The sequence below is a fragment of the Strix uralensis genome, chromosome 8 (assembly GCF_047716275.1).
Source record: "Strix uralensis isolate ZFMK-TIS-50842 chromosome 8, bStrUra1, whole genome shotgun sequence".
NCBI classification, from domain to species: Eukaryota; Metazoa; Chordata; class Aves; order Strigiformes; family Strigidae; genus Strix; species Strix uralensis.
In genome coordinates, this window is record NC_133979.1 from 30464489 (window position 1) to 30490531 (window position 26043).

The following is a 26043-nucleotide window of genomic DNA, read 5'->3' on the forward strand; positions in this document are numbered from 1 at the left end:
GCTCCTCATTTTGACCAGCGCTCTCTTTCAGGCATTTATGTCATGTCTGCTGACACCTTCCACACTTACCTTCTCCCTCACACTTAATGTCAGTTAGATTATAGACCCTCAGCATGGTCATTAGTCTGATGATGGCTCGGTTTACTTAACACATTAGCTGTTCTTTGGTGTTAGAAGTTGTAAAAGCGATGACTGTTACTGCTGGATCTGCCAAAGCCTCTAGCAGGGAAAGAGTTAAAGAAAGGGCAGAGGAAATCCTATTGACTGTCAGTTAGACTCCCCCTCAATCCCAGTCCACTTTCCCTTGAAGCCTTAACGGCAGTTTTGCTACTTTCAAACCAGACAATTTTCATGGTCCATTACCTTTGATTACAACTTTCTCTACCCAGTTAGTTATAGTTACTAACAGCCAATTTCTCAAAGAGACAGCACCAGCACCATCCGGTAGTTCAGAGATTTATGAACCTTTACATTAATGAAAGCACAGGCTAACACTGATCTTTTATATTGCTCTCCTTATTAACCTAAAGGGTACAGAGTTACAGAAACCCGGGAAAGGACTGACACATTCCCATCAGCTTGTAATGCCAATTTAAGACTCTGGTCCTCAATTTCAAAGCCAAATAGGGGATTAAGACTTAGTGGCATAAAGCAGATACGGATTCTTGACCCAAAAAGCACTGTGTTCGTGTAGGACAGCGCCTATTACAAAGGCTCAAACAGGGCCAGCCGTTAGTGAGGTCTGTCCTCAAAGCCTTCCAGAGAAGCCACACCAGCCTTCCTCTGTTTTACCAACACTCCCTGATACTATCTTTACCTGTTTCATCATAGACCTCATTTTTTTCCATAAAGACAGACTGAAACAAATGAAATGTGAAAACAGCCTTACAGACAGATCTTCCTAAAAAAAAAGAAATTAATAAAATCCCCGTTGTTATTTAATTTAGGGAGAGACACTTAGGCACTGCCAGACGACAGCATAAAGCTTTTAAGAGAGTAGAAGAGAGTAGAAGCTTTCCACCTAAAGGTTACAGTGGGTGAGGAGTCAGCAGATATGTCCACGACCTAGCTAAGGCACTGGCATCTCAGTCAACGATCCTCAAGAACATGAGCTGCCATTTGAACCCTCCTAACCCCACAGGTCAGGCACTGTGGTTTCCAACTGCTGCTATCACCCAGGCACAGCTGGAGCTGCAGCCCAGCTACCAGAGGGTGCAACTCCTCACTTCCCAGCTAAGAAGGGTCCCTGCAACATCCTCCAGAGAAGACAGGCCACAAGAATAAACTCATAAAACACCAAAAGCTGGAGTTGAACCTCAGTTTCAAGTCATCAGTTGCAGTTATATACCAACAGTTCCACAATCTGAGCACAGACTTCCTGGTGCTGATTACTGCCATTTTAATAACTGCTCAGATGGTAGATATTTGAGTTGGAGCTAAACACTTCCTAGATTTTCACCTCTCACAGACAGGCTCCCTGCAGTTGTTTCGCCATTTCGGCGCCCTGCAGAGAGCGTGGGCATGCAGACGCTGTGCCATCCCCTGTGCTCGGATCCGATTCCTCCCGGCGAGCTGCTCTCCTCAGCCTACACAAGGGCACTCATGGGCTTCTCATCCAGCAGCAACGGGGCAAAAAACTGCTCACCTAAGCACATAGGCGAGAAAGAAGAGCCTGGCATGGGAATTAAACTTACTAAGGGCTAAATAACTGTTTTCACGCAGAGGAAGATCAATTCAGATGTAACCTGCAGTCCCTCGGAGATTATCAAAAGAGATCCCACTTCTGAGTACTAACAAGCAGTTGTTGATGATCATGGGTGGATGCAGTAAGCCTCCTAGATCCATCAGGAAATGCTACAACACACTGAAGTATCCTCCTGATTCGGTGCTAGAAAAATTGAAGGTGCCAGTAATGCTCTGCTACACCCAACATGTCAGACTTCATTTTGGATGGAAATGAAACATATCAAAGCGCGTGAAGAAAAACGCTCACCAAACTAAAATCTGTGTGAACAGCACAGTTCTAAGAATTGTGCTATTTAAACCTCTTTTCACCCAGATAGCTGCTGGCGACTGTATGGAGAAATAAAACACACCCAGCCAGCCAATTACATACAATAAAAATTAGAAAAGCCTAACAGCTACTCTTTATGTGGTTTGTCTGGCCTCTTTTCTGCCCTTCCCCCTTCCGCATAACACACAGTCAGAAGTACTGTGTCATTTTCCACCATTAAGGTGATCTTGCATTTTGATGAAGCTTTTTTCCCCAGGAGACCTTGGGATGAATTGGCCTCTGCACACCCCAAGGTATGCTTGTACTGCAGACTGCAGAGCAGTCTAGAGACAGCTGGGATAGAGCAGGCACTGGAAACTGCCTAAGAGCTCTGTGAAGACTGAGACTTTTACCATGTTTAACATATTAAGGTAAATTAGCACAGATATTGCTCACATGGTTAGACTACTTCCAGGGCTTCCCCTAGCACCAAGGGACAGCAGTAAGACTAATGAGGCTTGGGACTAAAGGTACATCTATGAGACATGACTGAATGCTGGAAGGCAAAAAAGGAAGAACTGCAATAGTAGTAAGCTAGCAAATGAAATAACAAGAGGTAAGCGCACAGAGGTTAACTAGCTGTGTGTATACCTGCACGCACATGCTTGAAGCATGATTCTACGTTTCATCTTTGCCATGTTCCAGATAAAGTTAATTGTTTTAATTGGCATTAAAACGATTCTACGAATAACATCAGCCAGCCAAACCCTCTTCCGCCCGATGCTCTCAGAGCAGTTCCAGCAAGAATAAGGTATCGAGGGAACTAACTTGATTAAAGTAAATTTAAAAGAGCATACAGGGTGGGGATGAACGTGTGAAACAGCCATTTGGGAAGAAACCGATGAGCCATCCAACAAGTTTGAAAACTGTTCTTTTGGAGCACCCACCTATAACTGGAACACTGAAGTAGCATGTATATTTACATTCAATTTACCAAATTTACCTTATCTAGAAAATACGAGCAGGGTCTAAAATAAATAGTTTGTTCAACACCACAAACAGATTTGCTGAAAAAAAACCCCACCCATGAACATAACTTTATAAGCAGTAACCTTTGCAAAGGTTCCCTCTCTGTCAGTGAACGCTCTCAGTGTTGGCAGTCACCCAGTTTGGGCTGGGGGGCATCCGTGCAGCCTTGCCTTAGAGCACTGGAACCTTAATCAAACTGTTTCACTATGTTAAGGAACAAACAAGCAAGGATATTCTAGTGTTTCTGTATGTGCAGAACTATGTATACAGCTGTCTATAGGAAGATTAACAAGTAGCTACCTGCAATACAAAGATAATGACAGACTGGCACAGACAAGCAGAAGTTGCTTCTGTAAACCCATGCTCAACAAGCATTTGCAGTCAATACCTTATCAGGTCTGCTCTGTGAGTACACAGTGGTGTAAGCATCTCTCCTTCCTGAAGATTAGTGATGCTTGGATATACTTAACTCGAACTGCTCAGCTACAGTATTTTAAAAAAAAAATATTTATTTAAATCAGGTTTGAGACTTACCAATAGTTTGAGCAGCCAAAAACGGGACTTGTAATATAAGGTTTTGGTAGGGTTGATAAGAAAAAGCAACATGAAGCCGTACAAGATGAGTGGGTTCACCTGCATAGGGATGTAGGTGAATTTACCATATATACATGCCAGCAGGCTCAGGCACCACAAAACCCCCAGGAAACCAGCAATCTACAGAAAGATAGAAAAAACACATAGATACCTTATGAAAATATAGCTCTGAAACCTACAGTGAATTCTCATTATAAGAAATGGGAGAGCAGTGCTCAATCCTGTAATCTAATCAGACTTCAGCAACTTCCCCTTCTAATTGTATTAGAACTCCTTGCCAGGAAACGGTGCAGGATTTATCCTCCTGATACACTGCCCAGCTCAACTACTCCTACTATCTGTTCTGTTTACCTCAAAGAGATGTTGATGGGACAAGTTGCTGCGGGGATTGAGTTCGAAGATGAGGACATGATTCACTCCAGCCTGTCTCCAGCCATACGTGTTGATACCCAGGAGAAAGAGGAATTCTATCAGGAGAAAGCCACCTCGATAGATTCTCACCAGTGGCCACACATTTGGTCCATCTATAAAAGCCACACCTGGCAAAGACAAAAATGAAACGACCTTAGTGATAGCACAAGTCACGTCACAAAGTAAAGCTGCTTTATTTGCTGGTTCGCAGATGCTCGGCTGTACCCCGTGAAAACAGGGTACACTCGTACGCCCCTGCGTATTCCAGCAAATGGAGGACTTTTTGCCTAGCCTGGCAGGGGATTTAGGAGTATTCTGGGGAAAATTGTCTCTCCAGCTGGTGTAGTCAGGTCATTAGCAGCATCTTCAGTCCCCTGTCTCACACTACAGGCACAAGGGACAGCGCTAGCATAAATCGTGACTATATGCACTTAAATGTTCTGGTTTAATGGAGATGAAATCCCAACAGACAGATACACAGATACTTCAGCTCCCCACAAAAGAAAGAAGCGCCATTTACAGCATTTAAAACAATGCTAAACTGCGCCTAATCACTGAACTCAATACAACTGTAATGCAATACATATTCATAACTAGCAATATAATATCCAGCCGCACCCAAACGGAAAACTCAACACAAGGCAACAATACTGGAAAGCCTGTTGCTTCCTTTGTTCAGTCTTCAGGGTTTTGGAAACAAATTTGCTTAATTTCAAACGACAATAAGCCCTATACAGCAGCAGCTTACTCTAGCACAAGTCTGTCTGCAAAATACTGTCCCCTGGTTGCCCGATATGGGTTTTATGAGAAAAGCACCAAAAAAGTAGTTATTTGAATCCTCAATTTCAGTTTCACTGAGTGTTTCTTACCCACGTGCTTTTTAAGAGGGGAGAGAACATGCAGTTTTACAGAACTGACACTGAGAATTTATTCCCACAAACCTTCTTGTCTAAATTACAGCCCCAAGTTTTTCAAATTTTTCTTCAGGGAAAGCATATCCTTAACAAGAAGTTTTATGTGTTCAGCATCTGTACTTTATACTACATAAAATTATGGAGGAAAAATGCGCAAGGAACAATGACTCAGGAACTTGTTCTTTACATTTAAAACTTAGAGACTATTGGATTCAGTCAAAATAGAGTCAAATTTTGGACAAAAATGACAGACACCCTGAAGAAGCTGAAAGAAATGAGTCTTAAATGTGGAATTGCAAAAGCAGCTTTTCAAATTTTAATCTGAAACACCTGCAGACAAAGCCAAGGGAGGTGCTTCCCACACAGGACAGAGTGGCCCCAAAAATACTGAGTAAGAAATGACCAGACAGAATAAGACAGATGCGCTGTATGCTATTCGAGACAGAACTCCCAGACAAAGGTTTATCCTGAGGTGAACACAGTTCAGTATGACAGTATAGCATATGACTTCCATAGCTCATGCCCGCTAATCTTATTTCTGGACTCTCAGGGTGATAGAGGACTATTATTGCAGCATGGAGCAGCAGCTGGTTCTGGACAAAAAGCAGATACTGAACAGTACAAGCAGCTGAGATACTAACACAGAAGCTGGAGTATTTATGTACATTCTCTCCTCTGACACTAAGACCCTATCTAGTTTAGCTTCTGCAGTGTAAAGGCTAGGTTTGAGTCCCTTTTCATGTTTCCTAACTGAACCATTGTCTTCACTAAGCCGAGCAGTTTGACTGAAGACCCTCAAGGACCCCACTTGCAGGGAAGTGCCCAGCAAAGGTGCACGAGGTCTCAAATGGGCACAACCCAGTCCAGGGCTCCGTACTACAGCTCTGAGGCAAAGAGATTTTCCGTTCATATGCTGTTCCCACTTAAATCTAACACAAACGAAGTCACCTCCTATATTCAGCAGAAACATGACACTTGATCAGCTCATCCCTTCAGCAAGCTCAGGCTCTGAACAAGGTGTGCAGAGAGGAAGATGTCACTGTAACGTTTGCAGCCTTTAAAAGACCCCACGTTATTATGAACTCATTGTAAAATGCTGCTGTTCTAGTTTTAAAAGCAGGCAATACAGAAGTGGTTTACTATTAGAAGTCATGTTCTAATGCTGTTTCACAGATTCTACACATACAACACTAAAATCCCATCTGAGTGAATCAAATCATAAAAACAATTTGGCAAAAGTAGCAGAGAGGTTAGCAAAGTAATATCCAATTAAAAACAAACACTTTGCAGTTAGAGCACAGTCTTTGCCCAATATCTGAAGTAACGTACAGATATCAGATCATGCCTGCTGATACAAACATACCTATTATTCACACCAGGTTAGTAACATCTGCTTTAGAGATATAATCATTTTTATGAATTCATTCTCACAACTGTGTCACTTTTTCATTCTTAATACTGAGAGATAAAGCAAACACAACTGGCTTCAATCATATTTGCATCTCACAGAGATCAAACATGTAAGTAACAGAAAAAACCAAAAAGATATGATGAATAAAGAACAGCTTCTACACATTAAACAGATCCTTCACGCAGATGGGTCAACTTTCTGCCTTTACCATAAGAAGACCAAATGGGAAGCACTGCAAACGTCTTCTCAAATAAGAGACATTTTATCCCAAGAGATGACTGGATCCAATTATAGAAACATCTGATTAAAAATTCTTTTAAGTCCAAAACACAGACATGGGTTTTCCCTAATGCAAGAGCTTGTACGTTGATTTGGTAAGCTTTGCCTTTGTACTGCTTAAGCAAGTTACAACACTACTGAAATCACACACACAATTAGTAAAGCCATTTGTGATTAAGCACTGTATCGGGATCTACAGTACTAACATGGCTTTTACTCTAATCAGAGTCCAAACTCAGAAGGCACAAAGCAGAATAAAACCAAGGCCTGAGATAAGCAATAATTTATTGCAGCTTGTAAACAATCTTGCCAAAATCTGCCAACAAGAAAAATTCAATTAATAGGCATCAGGCATTGAAATCCTAGAAATTTCTACATGAAAATGTCTCAAGTGGCATGGTGCTTACATGGCTCTATGTCTGGTCTCATGCCCTGTAGGGAGTCAGTACCATGCAAAACTTATGTACTACAAGCCTCTGTCTCAAGGTGGGTGAGGGCTGCGTTCACAGAACAATAACAGAAATCTGTCTTTATATACGGATGTTGCACCTCCAGAATATCCCTCCAAGAATAAGGAGGAAGCCAGGAGAACAAACCATAATATGTTCAAAGTCCAAAACTTGCATATATATATACCAGGAGAAAAAACACAGCCTATTACTGAGCAGAACTAATAATTCACAACAGTGTGATCTGAGTCAGGCTGATTTAACCCAGAACATCCCGACCAACCCAGTTCAGATCCACCCAGAAGTGACGAGAACACCTGGGAACCAAGGTAGGCAGCCCACCGGGTCCAGCCGAGGATACCCACCTGAAAGTATGACAGTGACGTTCAGTGCAATGAACAACCCACAGAACAATCCAACCCTGAATGTAGTCCAGGCTGGTACAGGCTGTGAACAAAGCAATGGTGGAATTAAGGTGGGGTAAATAGGTTATCAGCAAAGTCAGAATAATTTGCAGAGTAATCAGAGATACAATGTTCTGATCTCCGATTGCACTCTTGCTCTTGAAATGAGGTTTTTTTAAACTGAAAATGCTGCACAATATTGTTGCCTATGTTGTTGTCATGTTGCAACAGAGCTCGGGCATCTCAACGCCCTTTGAAAAATATTCCAGACCACACAAACACTAACTATATGTTATTAGCACAAATTTCCTTTTGCTATTTATCTCATCCTTTCATTACCTTGTCTGCATGCATTAGGACAAGTAAGCTTCCAAGTCTTCTGGAACTAAAGCAGATTATGTGGCCGTCCCCCCCTCACAATTTGTGGAGCATGCTCACATCAGTTATTTTCATGACTTTGTTCTGATGTTGAATCTAATTTGGCACCTTGACAAGTTGGAGAAGCAGTTTTGCTACATAACTCGGCCTCTCACCTGAGCTGCTCCTAAGGGTGGAACACGCAAACGTTTCATAGCCTTCTGTCTGTCTCCATCTTCTAACTCATTGGTCACCACTTCCTAAGGAGATAAAGATATACATCACAGAAGTTCATTCGCATGATAAGCACAACAACCAAATATAATGGTTGATTTCCAAGTTACATTTGAGGCTTGGCCCAATACTCTTCTAATACACAGTAACGACGATATGACAAGCTCACCGTGCTGCAATACAAGCTAATACTGCATTAGCTTTTCAGAGTGAAAAGGTACCAGCTGAATAGAACATATCCAAATTTACATAAGCAGTGCCAGTAATCAGTGGCATTGCAAAATCAATTAATAGTTGTCTTGGTGAATACAAGCTAGAGAAGGCAAAACATTATAGGAATCAGTAGCATCAGTTTTCTAGTTAAAAAAGGAGCGGTGCCCTGACTAGCATCTTTACCTCTGTTTCAGAGATAAGCTGGTTGATCTTCTTGCAGGTGTAGAAGGGTGCCACCTCCACCTCGGCCACCCGCCATTCTGCTCCCCGCGCCGTCTCCAGGTTCTTGTCATGCTTCTTCAAGATCTTGCGGAAGCCGGTGAAGTTCAGGTTCTGCAGACAAGGGAAAAGTTACTGGCTTTTAACCTCAGTCAGCTCACAAGAAAGCTCAATGGCTACATTTCCAGTGCTTGCAAAAAAGGAATAGTTAGTAAGAAGAATCAAACTAACTGCATCTACTGTCAGGAAATTTTTGAGCGATTACTTTATTAGAAGTAATATATATTCCTTGCAAATAACAGAAAAAATGTGGGACTCAAGGGCATAAAACCACATAACTTATTCACAGGGAACTACCTAAACCTCATATTCCCTGAGAAGCCAAATCACTCCCACTCTCCTCCTTAACGCAGGAAGAAACGACATTCCTGATGAAACCTCACTGAAGACAAATAACCTTTGGACATACTCAAAACTCGTATGCCTGAAGTTTTTTCAAGATGCTTCCTCTGTCTGGGCACACCTTACTGATTACGTCCGGGGTGCTACAACTCAGCAACTGCTCTCTGGATTAGCTGTAGTTGTAATGAGCTCTTAAACACCCAAAGCTGCAGGAAGGCTGTGTTTTGTCCCAGCTCCCACAGTCGTTACCTATCCTTCAAGGGGTTTTCCCTTCTGAAAAGGTTAGGCTACTGACTTCTAGATTCTTTAAACTTTACATTGGTTCCAAATCAAGTTTCCCAGATAAGTGTATTCTAGAAGGGAAATGCTTGTACAAAAATTTTAAATGCTGCAGATTAAATCCAGACAGGTGCATCCCCATAGCAGCATCCTTTTCCACAGAGTACGTTGCACAATGACTGCAAAACTAGTTCAGGCTTGCAGATGTGGGAGATGTAACTCTCTAGTCTGTAAAGATAAGCACATGATGCTGCATTAAACCAAGAATTAACGGTTGATTTCCAAGTTATCTATGAGCCCTGACCCAACGCTCTTCTAATGCACACTAAGACAGGGAAAGCTCATCAACACTGCAGGCAATTGCTGTGACAAGATGCATTTGAAATCCTGCATTACATTATACAGAAAACACCACTCAAAAGAGTCAACGTTTTGTTCAAGCAACATCAGGAATGCAGACAGACCATGGCAAGATTCACTTCTAAAATATCTTAGAAAGTAGCTTGGAAAGAAAAGCAGGGAAAATGGCAAAATCCAGTGCCCTGGGGAGAGGCACCAACTACTCACTGAAATTATTTTCAATCTAATTATGCTTAGAGTGATTTAATACCAGACCCCATCATATAGGTGGGGAAATGAGGCTAGGGAGACAGGAGCAGGAAGCCAATGCATTAACGATCTGCATTACTGCAGACAAGAGACTTTAATTACTTTCTATTGGAAAAACCAGCATTTCACCCCAGGGACAGCAGATCACTATTTCAGGAATTTGAAATGAAAAAATGCAACAAAATGATGATTTTGGTCAGAGATTTTTCTGTAGCCTGAACTAACATCACTTTATCTGCCATGTGTGCAATCACAGCCTAACTCTGGTGTGCCTGGGCTGGTCGGGGCATGGTTGCTCCAGACACCCTAGTACCTCTCCAGCAGCATTTCATCCTCTGGCTGCAAAAATTCTGCAGCCCTAAAGTGCATGATAAAAACACTGTTGGTGACAGTGGTATTTCCGACAAGAAACATGCAGACATCATTTACACGGTCAGATGTTTTGCTATTCTTGCAATTTGTGATGCTTTTATTTGGCAAGGGGCTTTCTCCAAGCCTGACTTCATTTCTGCTGGATACTAATCAAATCCATTGAAGTGAATCGACTAATGGAATGTTTTGTCATTAAAGGTGAAAAAAACCACAGTGCAATTTATACAATAATATAATGCAAGATCAAGTAGAATCAAACAATGGACTCAAAAATCTTTGCTTGTATACAAATGTATTAGGAAACGCACCAGCAAGACAAATGCACAGAAGTTTAATAAGACTGATTCAGGCTCCATTATTTGCCTGATGAATGTACTATATTATATACAGTATAGGTAAGTAAATACTACATACTTAATTTCTGAAGATTTGTTTGTTCTAAACCACATTATTTTAAATAGATTTATTTATATACGTACATACTCTAGAATGATACATTGCTGTTAACGCATTAATTTTATCAGAAATTTAATTACTGGTAAGTTAAACAAGTAACAGCTGTCCTGGAGACAAGCTATACTTTCCCTTGATACTTGGTTTGTGTACCTTAGGAATGAACACATGCAGCTTTTGCTCTTGCTTCAGTCCTAACAGACTGAGGAATTTGCTCCGTGTGGATTTTCCTTTCTTAGTAACCCAACTCAAGACTTCAGCCTTTCATCAAAGTCATAGTTTGATATTTATAATGCTACTGTTGACTTCACTTTATCTCCTACATGAAGGGCTCAGGTACATCATCTTCCCACAAGGTTATTGTGTTTCCTCTCCAAAACGGCAAGAGCTTGAATGTTCCCAGTTCTTACATTCCAAGCTCAAAAGTGATTAAGAGTAGTATTCTGGGATTTGGTTTATGTCTGTTTTAGTTCTTGTATTACTTGTCCTCAACTTCAAGACCAATTTGAACTAATTTTTCTCATACTCTCTTTGAAGATACGTTGTAGAAAGCAGCTCTGCTCCTTTTGGAAACTGTGAAAGCTATCAAATTCAGATGGGTTTTACATCGATATTTAGTATACATCCAATGGATCTGGACTCATGGTAGCAAAAAGCAAAAATGTAAGTGTGCAAGATGCCTTTCTGCACTGATGAATACTAGGAAAACATTTTCCCAGAGGAATGACGTATGTCATCCCCTATTTAAACTCTTCATCAAGCCTCAGAAGGGATTTTTTTGTAACCAATAGTAATAGATTTTTTTTTTAAAAGAAAAAAGTGAAGAAATCACAGCAGGTAATACTGCTTTGCTCCATTCCTGAAAAGCTACAGCTATCTTTCCCAGGTTTTTGAACTGGAAACTATCTCTAATAGTTAAAGGGCTTTATTGAGAAGCTCATAAATAGTTTCGGGACACGTGCTCAGAGACATAGTATCACTTTAGGAGAGGTACAGACACTCAGAATTTTGGAAGAATTAAGTTTTGTCCATACTGCAGAGTGGTATTCAATTAATTCTTATTAATTTTGTTTAGCAAAATTCTCCAGTACAATGTTGGTAAAGATCTAAATACAGTTGTAGTGAATTTAAGTTCAAACATTCTTAATTAAACAAGCTAAAAACCCTCACAGTAAGACATTTAAAAGCATTTCAGTGTTTTTAACACCAAAAGAGCTAGCCCAGCATAAAAAGATCTTAACAGTTTCAGATTTTTGTTTCAAGATTTTTGGAACAAAATCAGTATCTGCAATATTTACCATGCCCTTTCATGCCAGAAATCCAAGTACAACTAAAGATTTGTTTTTTTCATACTTCAAGGCAAAGGAGCCTGTATCCTACAGAATTAAAAATATTTTTTTTTAAAATGGATGTTTTAACAAGAAATTCTGATATAGCAAGGTCACAGTCACTACCATGGTAACGCCAAGAGGAAACAGTACGTTAGCATTTCAAGTTTCATTACAAATATTAGATAAAAGACCTTCTTCCCCACCTTGCCAGCTCCAGCCCTGCACATAACAACACACTACAGAACAAGGAGGCCCCGATGTGACTTCATGCCTGGGCCAAGGGTGCTGGGGTCAGCCAGCCCAGGAAAGGAAGGAGAAGGAAGGTCCTTCTGCAGGTCAGCTTAGCATTTCTAGCTCAACAAAAAGCAACAAGGCGTACGTTGCTAGCTGCTAGGCATCTGCCTTTTCATTAAAAATGTTTAGGGAGCCCAAAATAAAAAAAAGAAATACAAAACTGGCTTGAATGAGGCAACTCAAGGATACACAAAGCACAGAGTCACTTACACACAGGGCTCCATAAAACCACCTCTTTTTGCAGGTACCTGATAGTTCTGCAGTAAGATGAGGCTGAGGTAGAGCTCGCTGAAGGCCAATTTCAGATCTTTGATATTCCTATGCTGGACACGCTCTTCATGGGACAGGTGGAAGACTGGCTTTCTGCGCCGCTGCAGCGTGGAAGCCCCACTGGCTTCTTTCTGTGCATCCAAAGTTGACTGTAACTCAGTCCGAAGAGTAGTAAACCTGCGCTGTGCTTCTGCAAGCTTTTCTGTTAGCAAGGAGAAGGAAAAGTCAGATGAGAGGCTAGCAACTTGCCTACTGAGCCCATTAGAAGCACTATATCTTTTCTTCAAATAACGTGCCTGTAGGGAAAAAGCATTGCATTGAATCACCTACTGCACGGCCTTCCCCAACTAAGCATTACATTCAACAACTCTGTGTATTTCTCTTTGATGATGCTCCTTCCTGCTAAAGGTTTTAATGCACTCCTATGTAAAACATATATGTTCTCCAAAAAAAAAAAAAGTCATCATGTCAGACAGGTTTTTAATAATAGAGTTAAAATCAAGGGGCTGTCCCTTCAGCACAGACTAAAGCAGCATTAGATGTGAACTCAGACCTCTCGACTTCCACACCGGATCTGATTTCTAGAGGATGCTCATTCGAGGACCGTACAAATACCTGTTCTGGATGGAAAAAGCCCAACCTGCGTGGCTGCAGCCAGTAGCCAGGGGCCATAAACCAGCACAGGGAGGCAGGGTCAGGCGTCCCCAGGCTGGCAGAGCCATAGCTGGAGGCAGCCAGGCAGATAGGGTCTCATCCAAATACCAAAGCAGTGACCACATGTCTACTGTGCGCATAAAGGAAAGCTGCTCGCCTTGCTCAAATAAAGCAAACGCACAAAAAGCGTTAGGAAAAAAAACCCTCTTAGACAATATTATGAAACTTGACAAGTTAGTAAGCAAAGCACTTCTCATATCTGTGCACCCACTGCTAACTATGTGTTTACGATCTTTCTATATGACAGTAAGGAAATCAAAGGAAAAAAACATACTTCAAATGTGACGCTGAATTTTGGAGCTCAGAGCAATGCAACCCCTCTGCCAAGCTCCCGGTGACAGACAAACACAGCTTCTGCTTTGATCAGGAGTTACAACACTACTTGCTGCTGTACATGATCCGCTGTAATAATTTATCCCTCTTTTCCTCAGTTTAGGCTCACGCAGGTTAGAAGCACTGCCTCGTTATTTACTGATTAAAGGGACAGTCAACCTGAATTTAAATATCATTTTGATGTGTTTTCAGAACAAGTCAGCCTCTCCCTCATAGCTCAAGTATGAGAAAGGTGTTCATTTAAACATGCTGCTTTATGTACGTTCAGAAAATAATCTTTTTTGGCTAAATAACAATCTTTTTATGCTAAAACCAGCATAACTGACATCATCTTTCTCTCTGTTCTGTACAACTAGTTCCTTCCAGGTTTTTCTCCCTCCCTACAGCTTCAGTCACAGCTTTGCCACCTCTGTTGATAAGCACCATCGCAGACCAAGGGCGCTGGCGTTGGCCAGGAGGACACTGAGCAGGTTTCCAGTGCTGGAGCAGATGGCTGGGAGCTGGAGTCACCTCCACCTGGCAGGACACACACCCCTGCACCAGAAACCACGGAGCCCCAAGGCCACTCCACGACCCAAAGCTCTGCCCAACAGTCTCCTGGCTGTCAATTTAATCCTCTTCATCAGTACCTTACATAACTTCATGGTGATTCTCAATTGCTCCCTACCCCTTAAGCAAGATTTCCTCTTATGGGTGCAATTCTGACCTTTTCTGCAGTCTTATTCAATTCTGGTTAATTTTAAGAGTAAAACTCCTCTGTAAATAATTTTACAGTGCTCTGCAGAAGGTATTTTCCAGAAAGAGGATGCCTTTCTGAACAGAAAATGGGGATCAATATAGAAAAATCAAGTACAGAAGAGCCTGAAACTCTCTGTAACTTTCCTGATTATAAACTTTATTAGAGGTTTTAAAAAGACAGGAAAGGACAACTGCTCTCTGACAACTTCTACAGCTGAAATGACTCCACCAAACAGAGGCAACGCAGCCCACAGTGAGAATTGTCTGCCCACAGCCTGCAACCACATAATATTTAACATGCACAAGGTCAGACTGCAAAAACAATAATCTCTCCCCACTTTGGGAACTCTCTTGGGAAGAAGTAACAGATATCTGTTAAGAGTTGCTGTTTGAATCAAAAGCCTTCATATAAATGAAACTCACAAGTTCACTCCCTATATTCAAAATGTCATATTAAACCATCTGTGATACACTGAGATTTCTTTTGGATCAAATTATTAAATATGGAAGAGTTTAAATTTACATCTTTCAACTGAAAGCACTGTTCCATTGTCCCTATGTCCAGAAAATCAGCCCAATAACACAATATTTAAAGAAAAAACAATGCTTTGAAATAGTTATAAAACTGCTGCTGCAGTTTTCCTGTTTGCAAAGCACCATCTGTAAAAAAAGCATCACCTCCACTTGCAACCTCTCTTTTTAATTACACACTGCTGAAGAGAGTCATATGCTGTCTTCTATACAGCCCCCTCCATCCATAGGGGAGGATCGCAGTCCTCTGAGGTTGAGGCTTTAAAGGCAACTGACCCAGTCGCATAATGACCTGTCACTCCTGAGAAATGACAGTCCTGCCACCTTCTTCTCCCTCCTGCCCTCTCTCTTGCACTGTTATCCAGTACACAAATCATTTCATCTTGTTAAGGTGTGATTTTATCATCAAGATTAATTTCAGAAGCAAAATAAGACAAAATGTGTGCTGCTATTCTCGAAACCTCCTAGGGTATTGCCTAGGGAAACAGAAAAGCAGAGTAGAAATTAATTTCTCAGTTTGCAACATACGCCAAAAATAATTGAAGACGTTCACCACTATCACTAATTTAGCACTCCAAAAAGTGACTTAAAAAAAATATGCCACTCAGAAGAGATAGAAAAAGGCAGCATACACTTAGAAACTGGAACCCTTAGTTATGTTGCAGCATTGTGCATGACCTGATGCCCAGAGTCCTCAGCTCCAGTGTAATCTCACGGCAGACTAAGGAGAAATCTAAAACCAACTGCAGCAGTCTTCAACAAAAACACTTGCAATAAAGAAGCAGCTTTGCCCAAAAAATGCTTCTAGATCCTGACTAAAACCCACCATTTAAAGAGTTATCACCTCAACTATGCAACTCCAAGCTGCTTTTGATTCCATTTTCCAAGTTTAAAGAAAAGTTCACACATAAGGATCATGATAAAAACCCAAACTATCACACCAAGGAGCTAGTAAAATATCCCCCCAGGTTCGAGTTTACATGGTCATGGTTGTGACCAAAACCTGTTTCACTAGACAGGAGGTAACTGAACAGCCTATACCTCCTCGCAGCTACCCGGCTCAGGGCTCTGGGCATTTTAGGCAGGCTCTTTTAGCATCCCTTTCTTTTCCTACTTGTACATATTATGTTCAATGTTTTTCTTACCAAGTTAAAGCCGTGGCTTCTTACAAATGATAAAAGCAGCTCCTAAATTAACCACAAAAATGTTACTAGCTAAACGGTAGCCCAAGCAGATCCTGGTGATGCTAATTTAAAATAGAACAAACCTCCCCTCTAGAAAATCCCAAACACAAACCAAAACCGGCCACAAATAAAACTCTAGCACTTGAACAGGCATTCTTCTACTGGAACCATCTGAAAATTTTACGGCTGTTCTTTTTTCTTTCAATCGAGTATACATCTTCTTGAGCATAGTCCAAATAATCACAACCTGTTTATCAAATCAGATTTAGCTAATGGCACTTTCCCTTCCTACTGAGCTGGGATAATGATCTGGGGAATTAAGGCTACGTTTGATGAGAGCTGACAGCCTGAGTACACAGTGAAAGGTAAAGTCAAAGGCACTCTAAGCCCAACGGCTCCAGGGAGCCGGGCAGGAGCTGGGGTCCAGGTGCAGCCCATCTCGGGAGGATGGGGTTGTCCATGCTGCAGCAATCCCTGGCAGTGCCCACTGAGCATCCCTCAGCGCAGGGAAAGACAACGAGGAAGTGAAGCATAGGTCAACAGAAAGCTTTGCTTTCTTGAAATGGACAATACTTATTGTTGTAAAGACAAGTATGCATAAGCCATATAATAAACCTATAATAAATAGGATGTAGCAGGTCATAATCCAAGCCAACACACGCCTGGAGTTACAATAGGGTCCAACATGACAAGTTTCTGACATGATCAAGAGGGGGAACCACTGATGGAACATTTCTTGATGTAGCTTAATGTTAATAACCCTAATAAATGTTTTCCATACTATTAAAGTCACATCACTCTTCTGAAAATAAAAGACTTATTTTAATCTTATCACAAGAGATTTTTCAAATTACATGTATTCTCTCCTATAACTTTTTGAAATGACAGCAAGTTGAAAAAACCCTACCCCATATTATTAATGCCATTTTAAACAATGCTGGAATGGGTGCATATATGTGGGTGCATGTGTGCTAGCAAGTCCTCATTAGGGAAAATTATAATCTGTATTGTGCATCTAAATTGACAGAACTTGAGTCTAGCTCGTAGTACATGGGATCTGATATAACTCAAAAAGTAAGACAAGTTTCTGAGCATAAAAGCCTTACCTCAGACCTGGGATAGAAACAGATCTCACAGGGAAACAACACAGAACAAATTGTTCGGAGTCAGGTCCTCATGAATTACATGCAGAAAAATGCCTATAAAGTGTAAAACCCAGTTGGCCTAATAAAACATATCGCTTCTACCTACAAACTGCCCCTTGCCCTTGTCCTGACACCCACCCTGGCTCTAGCAAAACACCACTGCTCCGGGGGGGCCAGGAGAGCAGGCACAGCCGGCCCAAAAGAGATTTACTTCCCTAGATGGAAGCTGAACAGAGGCAAGCTGCAGTGCACAGTTACTGCATCTATCATGCTTTCAGCTATTCTCATGCTCACAACCCAGATTCTGCTAGCAATAAATTAGCTAGCAATAAAGTCATCGCCTGATGGTTATTAAAATACTTTGCACAATTCAGCTTTGTTACCAGATTAAAATCAGAAATAGAAAAGGCTACCATATTGTGCTGCAAAAGCCAGTTTGTAGCACCAAGTTGATAAATCAACATGTTAGGAGAAAGTACAGCAGAAGTCAATGCGTCATTGTATCCATATTTAAACGCTTTTCTAGTTGAAAGCCCATTTTAAACCTTACCAAAAGAGGCTGAAAATGAGCTGAAGTGTAATGGTGGGTGGAACTGGAGCACACTATTACTAAGCCTTTTGTAGCAATATTACAGGGTGAATTTCCAATTATCCCATTCTAAAGTTTATTTCCAAAACACAGGATGGGAAAGCAAACTTTCTCAGGGAAAACAACAAACAACAGCACTTTGGCATATGAACCCTAGGAATCCCTGCTCTTACCACCATTACATTTTTACTCAATTTACTAAACAGGATTTTATATACAGCCAATGACAAATTAATGCTGGCTGACCTGCTCCAGGAAATTGCAAGAGTTTAATGCAAGAGTTAAGTGTTTAAAAACTTGTTGGACACATCAAGATGGTCAAGTTACCATAAATACCATGACAGCTATTCCTGCACAAGCTCAGGAAACACCAGCTTAGCACACCCAAAACATGCACAAGAGACTGTCACCATGGCTGAGCTGAGAAACTGTGCCCTATATGTAAGCTACCACTTAAGTTGAAGAGCATCTTCATGAAGTTCATCAGGATGCTCTTGCAAAGCAATGAAATCACTTGCCCTTCATTCTCCCTCCATTCAAATACCATGGTGTAGCTCCACATCTGTGATTAAAGAAGAGCAGTTTCCCATATAAACCTGCCCTATAATTACCTGATAGTAGACCTGCATGGCTACTGTGGTTATTCTGAAAGTCCGAGAGCTCCAGACTCTTTTTGTGTTGCTGTATTTTCCACAAATATACACAAATAAGCACCTTACCTGAATAGAAAATGTTGATTTTGGCAAGTTCTTTCTCACAGGTTTGAAAGAACTTCTCTTCAAACGTGGCAAAACACCTTTTCACTGTGTCCTCATCTGTGTCTATAAAACAAAATAGGAAAAAAAAAGTTGTAACAGAAGAACATAGGAACCATTTTTTAAGTGGCTACCATGGAAATATTTCTTCAGAGTAAATCCACCTTCTTTGTCAGGCAGAGAAAGAACAATCAAGTCCAAAGGGCTCTGAGGGAACACATATTTGGCCTTAAAAGGAATTGCGCCAAGACAGAGAGGGAGAAGCTCATATATGCAGTAACCGCACCTTGACCGAAGTTCTCATCATCATTTTTGATCCTTTGAGTGCTACTGCAGATCTCACATGCTTCATTTCCACTTCCTACCCCAGCCTGTGTGACCGAACCTGTAGGACTATCCTGGATCAAGACTGCTCTTTATACAGGAACCCTTTTTAATGGCATCTCACCTACCCACAAAGTCATCCACCCTAAAGCTGCACCCCAGTGGAAAGGGAAGACCGTGCCCTATCCCCACCTGTCCACTCCACCACCTCCAGCATCCTGAAGCCACCTCTCTGCTGCCATGTCAACCCTACACAAAGCCACACAGCCGCTGCAGGGGTGGTCCCCCTCCTCCCTCCCACATCACTTTGTCAACCATGCAGTCAGCCACATCAGGGAAAAATCACAGAATCGTCTAGGTTGGAAAAGACCTTGAAGATCATCTAGTCCAACCATTAACCTAACATTGACAGTTCTCAACTACACCATGTCCCTCAGCGCTATGTCAACGCAAAAATCGCGAATATCTTCCAGCCAAAAACAAAAGCAGATTAAGTAGCAGCAAAACCACCCTCAACGTGCTACCATCAGTCTATGTCAGGGTTAAATTCTTAGATTTATCCACCCCAGAAGTTTTTCTGCTCTCCAGTCTTGGGCACTGGCAAGTTCTCCCATACAAACTCTAGTGAGAGCAAACCTCTTTAACAAACACTGGGGTTTATGATGGGGGTTTGGTTTTTATTCCTTGGGTCTACCGTAGCAGAAAGCCAAGTACCATCAGTGCCGTGTGTTCATGCCATGCCCTTTCCAGCTCGTCAATCATTTCCCCCAGAGCTTCTCCAGCATTCCCATTGCAGCGTGCTTTGTGCTGGGACTGGTATACAGGTTCTCAGTCTACCACAGACACTGGTCTTGCTCTTGAAGAACAAAGCTGGTCATGAAAAGTATTCATCCCAGCTTAGCAAATAATTGTGTTTAGAAGGAAAGTGCCAAGTTTTTAACTGAAGGCTTCATTTGACCTTCCAGGAGGACTCACTGGCTTCAGTCACCATTCCTTCTCACCTTCTCATCACTGTAATCCTCCAAATACAAACCTAGCATCACAGCAAACTACAATCTGCCTGACAAGTATATGGGAAACTGCATGGAAACTATCTTCTTCCTTACTGGAAAATAAAAACTTTCTCTCACAAGCAAAGTTAGGAAGAGGCCTAAATTATGATGATCGTGATCAGATCCACACTCCCCCCTGCCCGCTGCTCTGGGACTGTTTTAACTCTTTTGGAAGAACTATGTACAATTCCATAATTAAAGGCAAAATTTTAAATTAAAGCAGCAATTCGGTCACATTGATATAAAAAAACCATAGTGCAGCATCTTCAGAAGTGCAGAATTTCAAAGACGGAATGAATTTTCTAGTAATGAAATTAGTTTAATGAGTAAAAAAATTAAAGACGACACACTATAATTACAAATTTTAGCACTGTCAAATATCTGTCCCAAATGTTCCTAATGCTGAAATAAAGCAGACTCTTCCTACGTAGTTACCGTTCCTGAATTTTCATGCAGTCTTACAGATTAAAAAAGGTTAGTGTTATTATGAAGAGGAAAAAATCAAAATTTTATTATGGTCTTGACAATGTAAAGAAATAGATTTTGAAATACATGTTATTAAATTGAGAAGATGAGTGTCTACAGAAAAGTTTCGCTCACTAGCAGATAAACACTCTAGACTGTCATAACTAAGAAATCATCTTCTTTTAGCATTAGTTTCTAGGTAAAAACAACCTCGAAGTAGTATTAATCAAGAGAATATTTAAATACAAACTTTTAACATTATTTTCCAATTTTTATGTTTGTGGCACTGATTAAATGCCAATAAACCTGCATACACTTTAGTAATGCTTTTCAGGGTTTGTATAGAAAGAGCAAATAACACAACTGAAGACTGCAGGGGCAATGTTGGAAGAAGTCTGCCTTCTTTTGAAGTTTCACGATGCTTTAAAGAGTAAAACAGAAAAAAAACCAGTCCTGCACAAATGACTGGTGTTTACGACTCCACCATCCAAGGGTTTGTAGAAAAGAATTTGTGAGGGCTCCAAAGGCTGTTCCAAACTCCAAGTTTTGGCTCCTGGGGTCCTTTTATTATCCAACGATTATGCTTGCAGATCCGTGACTACTCCCAAGGACAAGGGCTCCCTCCCTTGTGCAAACAAACCCTGAAATGACAGGGCTCCGACTCTTCTTTGCTGAAGAAAAGCCGCAGCAGCCCCGAGGTGTCATTACACCCTTGCTCGAGGTCACTGGCCCCAACACAGACTTTGCCAAGCCGAACACACACGTGCTCCTGCTTGCCTTAGTGCCTCAACACAGATCCCTCCTTGCAGGCAGCCTAAACCACCAGAACGACAGAAAATAACTCTTGCTTTGGGGCTGGTAACTTCTAACAGCAGAGTCACAGCAGTTGCAACATCCTACCCTGGGGCCCTACCAGTAAGGCCAATCTGAACTTGCCCGTGAGAGCTCCAGTCCTTGACCCAACAGCCACTAGCGTGGGCAGACAAAACACAAACAGGCGGGTGAAGCAATAGAAATTACTATGCGATACTTAATATGCAGAGATTTTATTCACTAGCTGCCTGAAACTTTTCAAATAACACTAATCAGGCAGTATCGAAACAGAGCTGATTCTTAAGGAAGGACCTGAAGGGCAAATTCTCCAGCCCAAACAGTTTACACATCTCTAGCAGAAAAGCTTACCTACAGATGCTTTCTGACATGGGGTAATCATCCCTTCCTGCCTTTAAAAATAAGTCATGTAGAAATAAAAGCACACAGGCTCACTGCTTTCCTGCTTTGGAAACACCGAACCACTTCTGTCATCACTTGTTTCTAGGTTTCTGAGTTCACAAAACAAGGTAAAACCAAGCAAGTTTTAAAACTTCAGCCACTGAAACTATCCAAGAATAAAAATCTCATCAGGAAGTGGGGTATACTTTTTATCCATAAAGTCAAGCATGAATATTTCCACGCAATCAAAATATCACCTTTTAAGATAGCAAAAAGCTCAGCAAAGCAATGTAGTGTTAAACTAACATAATCAATGCCAAATAAATTAATAAATATCTTGTTTTGTGCTACTGACCACTTCAGGAAATGATAAATAAGGGTGTTTAATAGTTTGACTCTATCTGAAATTTAGAAGAGGAAAATGGGCTTTAAAAACACAAACCAACCACTACTGGAAGACCTTCCAAAAACCTTGAGATTAGGAATTCAGGTCTCTATTTCAACCTCAAAACATTGCTGACTCAGAGGAAAGCAAGTTCTATATAAACTACTCAAAATCCTTCTCCAAATGTCAAACACCTTCTTATAAAAGGTATTTTGCAGACCATGGTGGATGCCAGCTTTAAAAAAAAAAAAATCAGAATTCTCTGTGAAGAAAAGGTTTCCCTTTGGCGCCATTCCCACCGCAGTCCACTCATTTAGCTGCAATAATAGACAAGTGCTGCCAAGGCTACTGCCTTTATTTGTTTCCCCCCCAAGGCTAGGACAGGACAACATTTTTTGCCATGAGAAAATGACAGTGCCAGAAACCAGCCTTGGATTCAGAAGCTCCATGACAACAGAAGCTGTTTTTAAAAGGCATCCAGCTATAGCTGCCAAGAAGGGCCAGTGGTAACCTTCCCTTTGTTCTTTTTCTATAGCCCTAATACTCCATTTACCCTAAGCCCCACAAAGTTGCCATGAAGAAGGCTGCCAAGAAGATAGTCTGATCAATATTGCAGCTTCCCAACCTCATCTTCCTATGCAATTGCCTGCTGTGAATAAAAACCACAGTAAGCCTGAAAGGCTCCTGCTTTTACTTGCAAAGCCAAGTGGTAAACCAGCAGCAATCTGGATGCACTCCCCTGTTGCCACACTTTCTGGTTTGCAGGGAGTTCAGACCCTGGCACACCTAAAATAGAGCCTGAAGTTGAAAAATTGACATGCAAGTTACATTCCTGTGCTGTCCCAAGCACTCATTTCTCAGTGCATCTGTCAACTGTTCATTTAATTTCTCATTTTCTGCAGCTGTAGTGTATAAACAAATGATCAGCATCCAGGGCAGCTCTGCTTACTCATTTCCATGAAAGAAAACACACAGTAAAAGTTTTCATTGTTAGAGCAGTGAAAAAAACCCTTCGGTCTTTTATCATGCTGAATTTTAAGGGGCATTTAATTAAAAAATATTAATTAGCTTTGTTATGAGCTCAGCACAGGTGTAGTTCTCTGAATCACCTGCAGTTTGCCACAAACCAGTTTTATCTGCGTAAAGTTATTTCAACATTTCAGCTAGAGAAGAGGCAATTTTATTTATTAGGAGAACCCTGCCATCTATTCAGTAAACATAAAAAAGTCAAACTCAACATTGGCATTAAAGACACCAAATCATACTGAACAGGTGATCACAAGTTTAACCTCAGTACCATTTTGAATACACTAAACTTTTAACGTTTTCCACACCCTATCCTTGGCCTCTTGCTCACTCAGAGCTCTGTACAGGGGGCTCAAATAGGTCTACAACAACAGAACTGTGCTCTGAAAAATTAACAAGATTTAAAAGACAGTTTTCTTTTTCCCAGGTCTACAAAGACAGTAACTGCTTATACTTCTAGACTCAGCAGCTCATTAGGGAAAAAAAGAAAAAAAAGGCCACTTTTATTACCATTCTCAAAATTCTAAAAAAGTAGGTCACTATAATGAAACATGTATCTGCCTCCAAACCATCTTTGTCCATCTACTCAACCATCACAATTTTCTAATACCCTTGACACTTCTACAGTTTCCCAGCCTTTTACACAATACAATGAAAAATTTTACAGCTAAAAATCAAACTGTGTAGTTCATAAATGCAAGGACGAAGATTACCTTTATACCTCTAATGCGTCATCCTCGTGTTTATTGGGATATTTTTCCATAGGAAAGGTTCTTAGGCAAGGCAACTCCCTTCCTCACAACAGAAAGCCACACTTGGGTCAGCTGCAAATTGGATCACTCACTGAAAGTTTCCAATAAATTAATTACTCACCATGAATTTTCATGTCTAATCTTGCAGCAAATAAAATTCTGTATGAGAAAACTTTTTAGTGCTTAAAGTACAGATACAGAAATTTCTTCCTAGGACATATTCTAGCTATAGGAAGAGGAAGGAAGCCCACCTCTGCTTGCAAATAAGGAACATTTGCATCCATGTTCTTCCACCTTAACTTCTAAGCTGCAGATTGTGCATACACATGTAATGGTGTGCATCTTTCTCCGAATTTATTCCATCAACCGAAAAGTGGACCTTGAATTAAAATACTATACAAATCAGCTAGAAAGAAGTTTCATGCACTAGTTAATATTAAAAAAAAAAAAAAAAAAAAAAAGGAAAAAAACAAACAAACAAAAAAACCCAACCTAAGAAAATTCACAGCAGGCTATACCTACTTTTCTAAACCATCACGGATGAGCTGGTCAGCTCTCCACTTAATGAATGCTTTAGCCCCAATTAGATTTGGTTATTAAATTATTTCCCTACATCTAGTAATAAAAAATGACCACTCAGGTAGCAAACGAGGTTGGTATTGCCTGCACACGCAGTGTTTATGTGTGGGTAAGGGAAGGAGGAGGCAAGAACTGCTGCAGGTCACCAAAACAAGTTCTCTCAGGTTTTGGTTCACCATTTTGTTGTTTTTACCAATTAACCTGGAATGAATGGAATCTATTTCAAAATACCTTTAGAAATTACAATTTTTAGATTGGTAAAAATGCCTGCAAGCGCCTACTATAAATTATTTATATTTGTGACTCTGTAAACAGATTCTAAAGCAACTACAGCGTCCTGATATGAACTTCAGATGCAGAAAAGACAGGCAATGCAGTAGCCAGATGTGAGAAGACAGCTGTTGCCCAGTTGGCTGGCTCCGAGCTTTGTAGCTCAAAGTGTCAGGTTTGGTAGTCTACAGGGTAGCTGCACAGCTGTGCTACAGGTTCACTTTTTTAAGCAAGTATCTAGCACTCCTAAGAAGTCATTTTGCAAACAAAGGCGACAGCACTAGTCTTTGTCAGCTATTACAGGGAAGTCACTAAGGCAAGAGCATGGTGGTGCTGTCACTGGAGTCTCCTGGTAGAAGCACAGCTACGTGTGCACTACTGTGACAACTGCTCCGCAAAGCCATCTGTGCAATGATGCTGCAAAGCTGACCTTTTTCAAATTCTCTTAATACAGAGGAAAAAGATTCCAACCCTTCAGCAGATATGTAAAAAGCATGGTTAGTTTAACCCCATGTGCCTGGAAGAGGATCTAAATAACTACTTTCCAAGCAGTTGGGGTGGGGGGGAGGCAAGAGGGATGCAAAAAAACCCAAGTAGGTTGGCACAGCTTTGGAGCAGAGACAACCCCAAGGCTCTGTAAGCTTACATCCCGGCTGTCCCCAGTTTTGCTGTTATAATTGACCATTGCCTGAATTTGCCAACTGCCGGTGCCATCTCAGCTTTGGGATTATACTTCCATTCTGTCCTCTGTCCTTATATGTGACCGTGATGCTTCAACACTTTTATGATGGGTCACTTCTGTACCATTAGGAAAATCAATATTCCCCGTAAAATTACAAAACCTAGGCTATGTGGCACCTCAGATTTGAAGGACAGCTAGACAGAAACTTGTGACAGAAAAAAAAAATAAAAAGAAGCAGCACAAATGCCTAATATTTCAAAACCTACCATAAAGATATTGTTAATACAGTATGACAGACCTGGATGCCAGGAGACATCATATAGTGACAGGACTCTCAACACCTGCCTTCCCAGGTTAAGAACAACCTTTAAATTCTTACTCTTTTCAAGAAGGAAAGTAAAGATTCACTATGTGTTTTTGCAAAAGTTTCCCAAAATACTGCCACACCCTTAAGGATCAAGAAAAGACGGTCAACAAGCACTAAGACTCCAGATGAAATTTCACACTGACCATTATCAGACTCGAAGACAAAGAATGGAGAATACCAGCGTTGACTTACTCAGCCGGTGCATACTAGAACCCGTCCAGGCATAATGGTCATGGATGCTCAGTTTAGACAAGTAACCAGCGATGCAAGTGGAGATACTGCAGCTTTGTGGAATCACCAGGATCACACTGGGATGATCCCCAATTACACAACGCACCTGCATGTTCCTCAAGCTGCAGATCTGCTGCCTTGAGTTCTAGCTTTCATTTAAACAAGACAAGGCAGCAGCAATTATGGTTGAAC

General features: G+C 41.1%; 1 protein-coding gene across 1 annotated transcript in view; it reads right to left on the reverse strand.

The window, feature by feature from the left end:
- Positions 1 to 26043, reverse strand: part of XPR1 (xenotropic and polytropic retrovirus receptor 1) — a 114260-nt gene that overhangs the window by 22748 nt on the left and 65469 nt on the right. The window contains exons 3-9 of the mRNA XM_074876952.1: positions 18471 to 18572; positions 12496 to 12719; positions 8472 to 8621; positions 8018 to 8101; positions 7446 to 7527; positions 3968 to 4155; positions 3557 to 3736 (exon numbers count right to left, since the gene is read on the reverse strand). Of these exons, the coding sequence (XP_074733053.1) occupies positions 3557 to 3736; positions 3968 to 4155; positions 7446 to 7527; positions 8018 to 8101; positions 8472 to 8621; positions 12496 to 12719; positions 18471 to 18572 (1010 nt within the window). The remainder of the gene's footprint in view (positions 1 to 3556; positions 3737 to 3967; positions 4156 to 7445; positions 7528 to 8017; positions 8102 to 8471; positions 8622 to 12495; positions 12720 to 18470; positions 18573 to 26043) is intronic.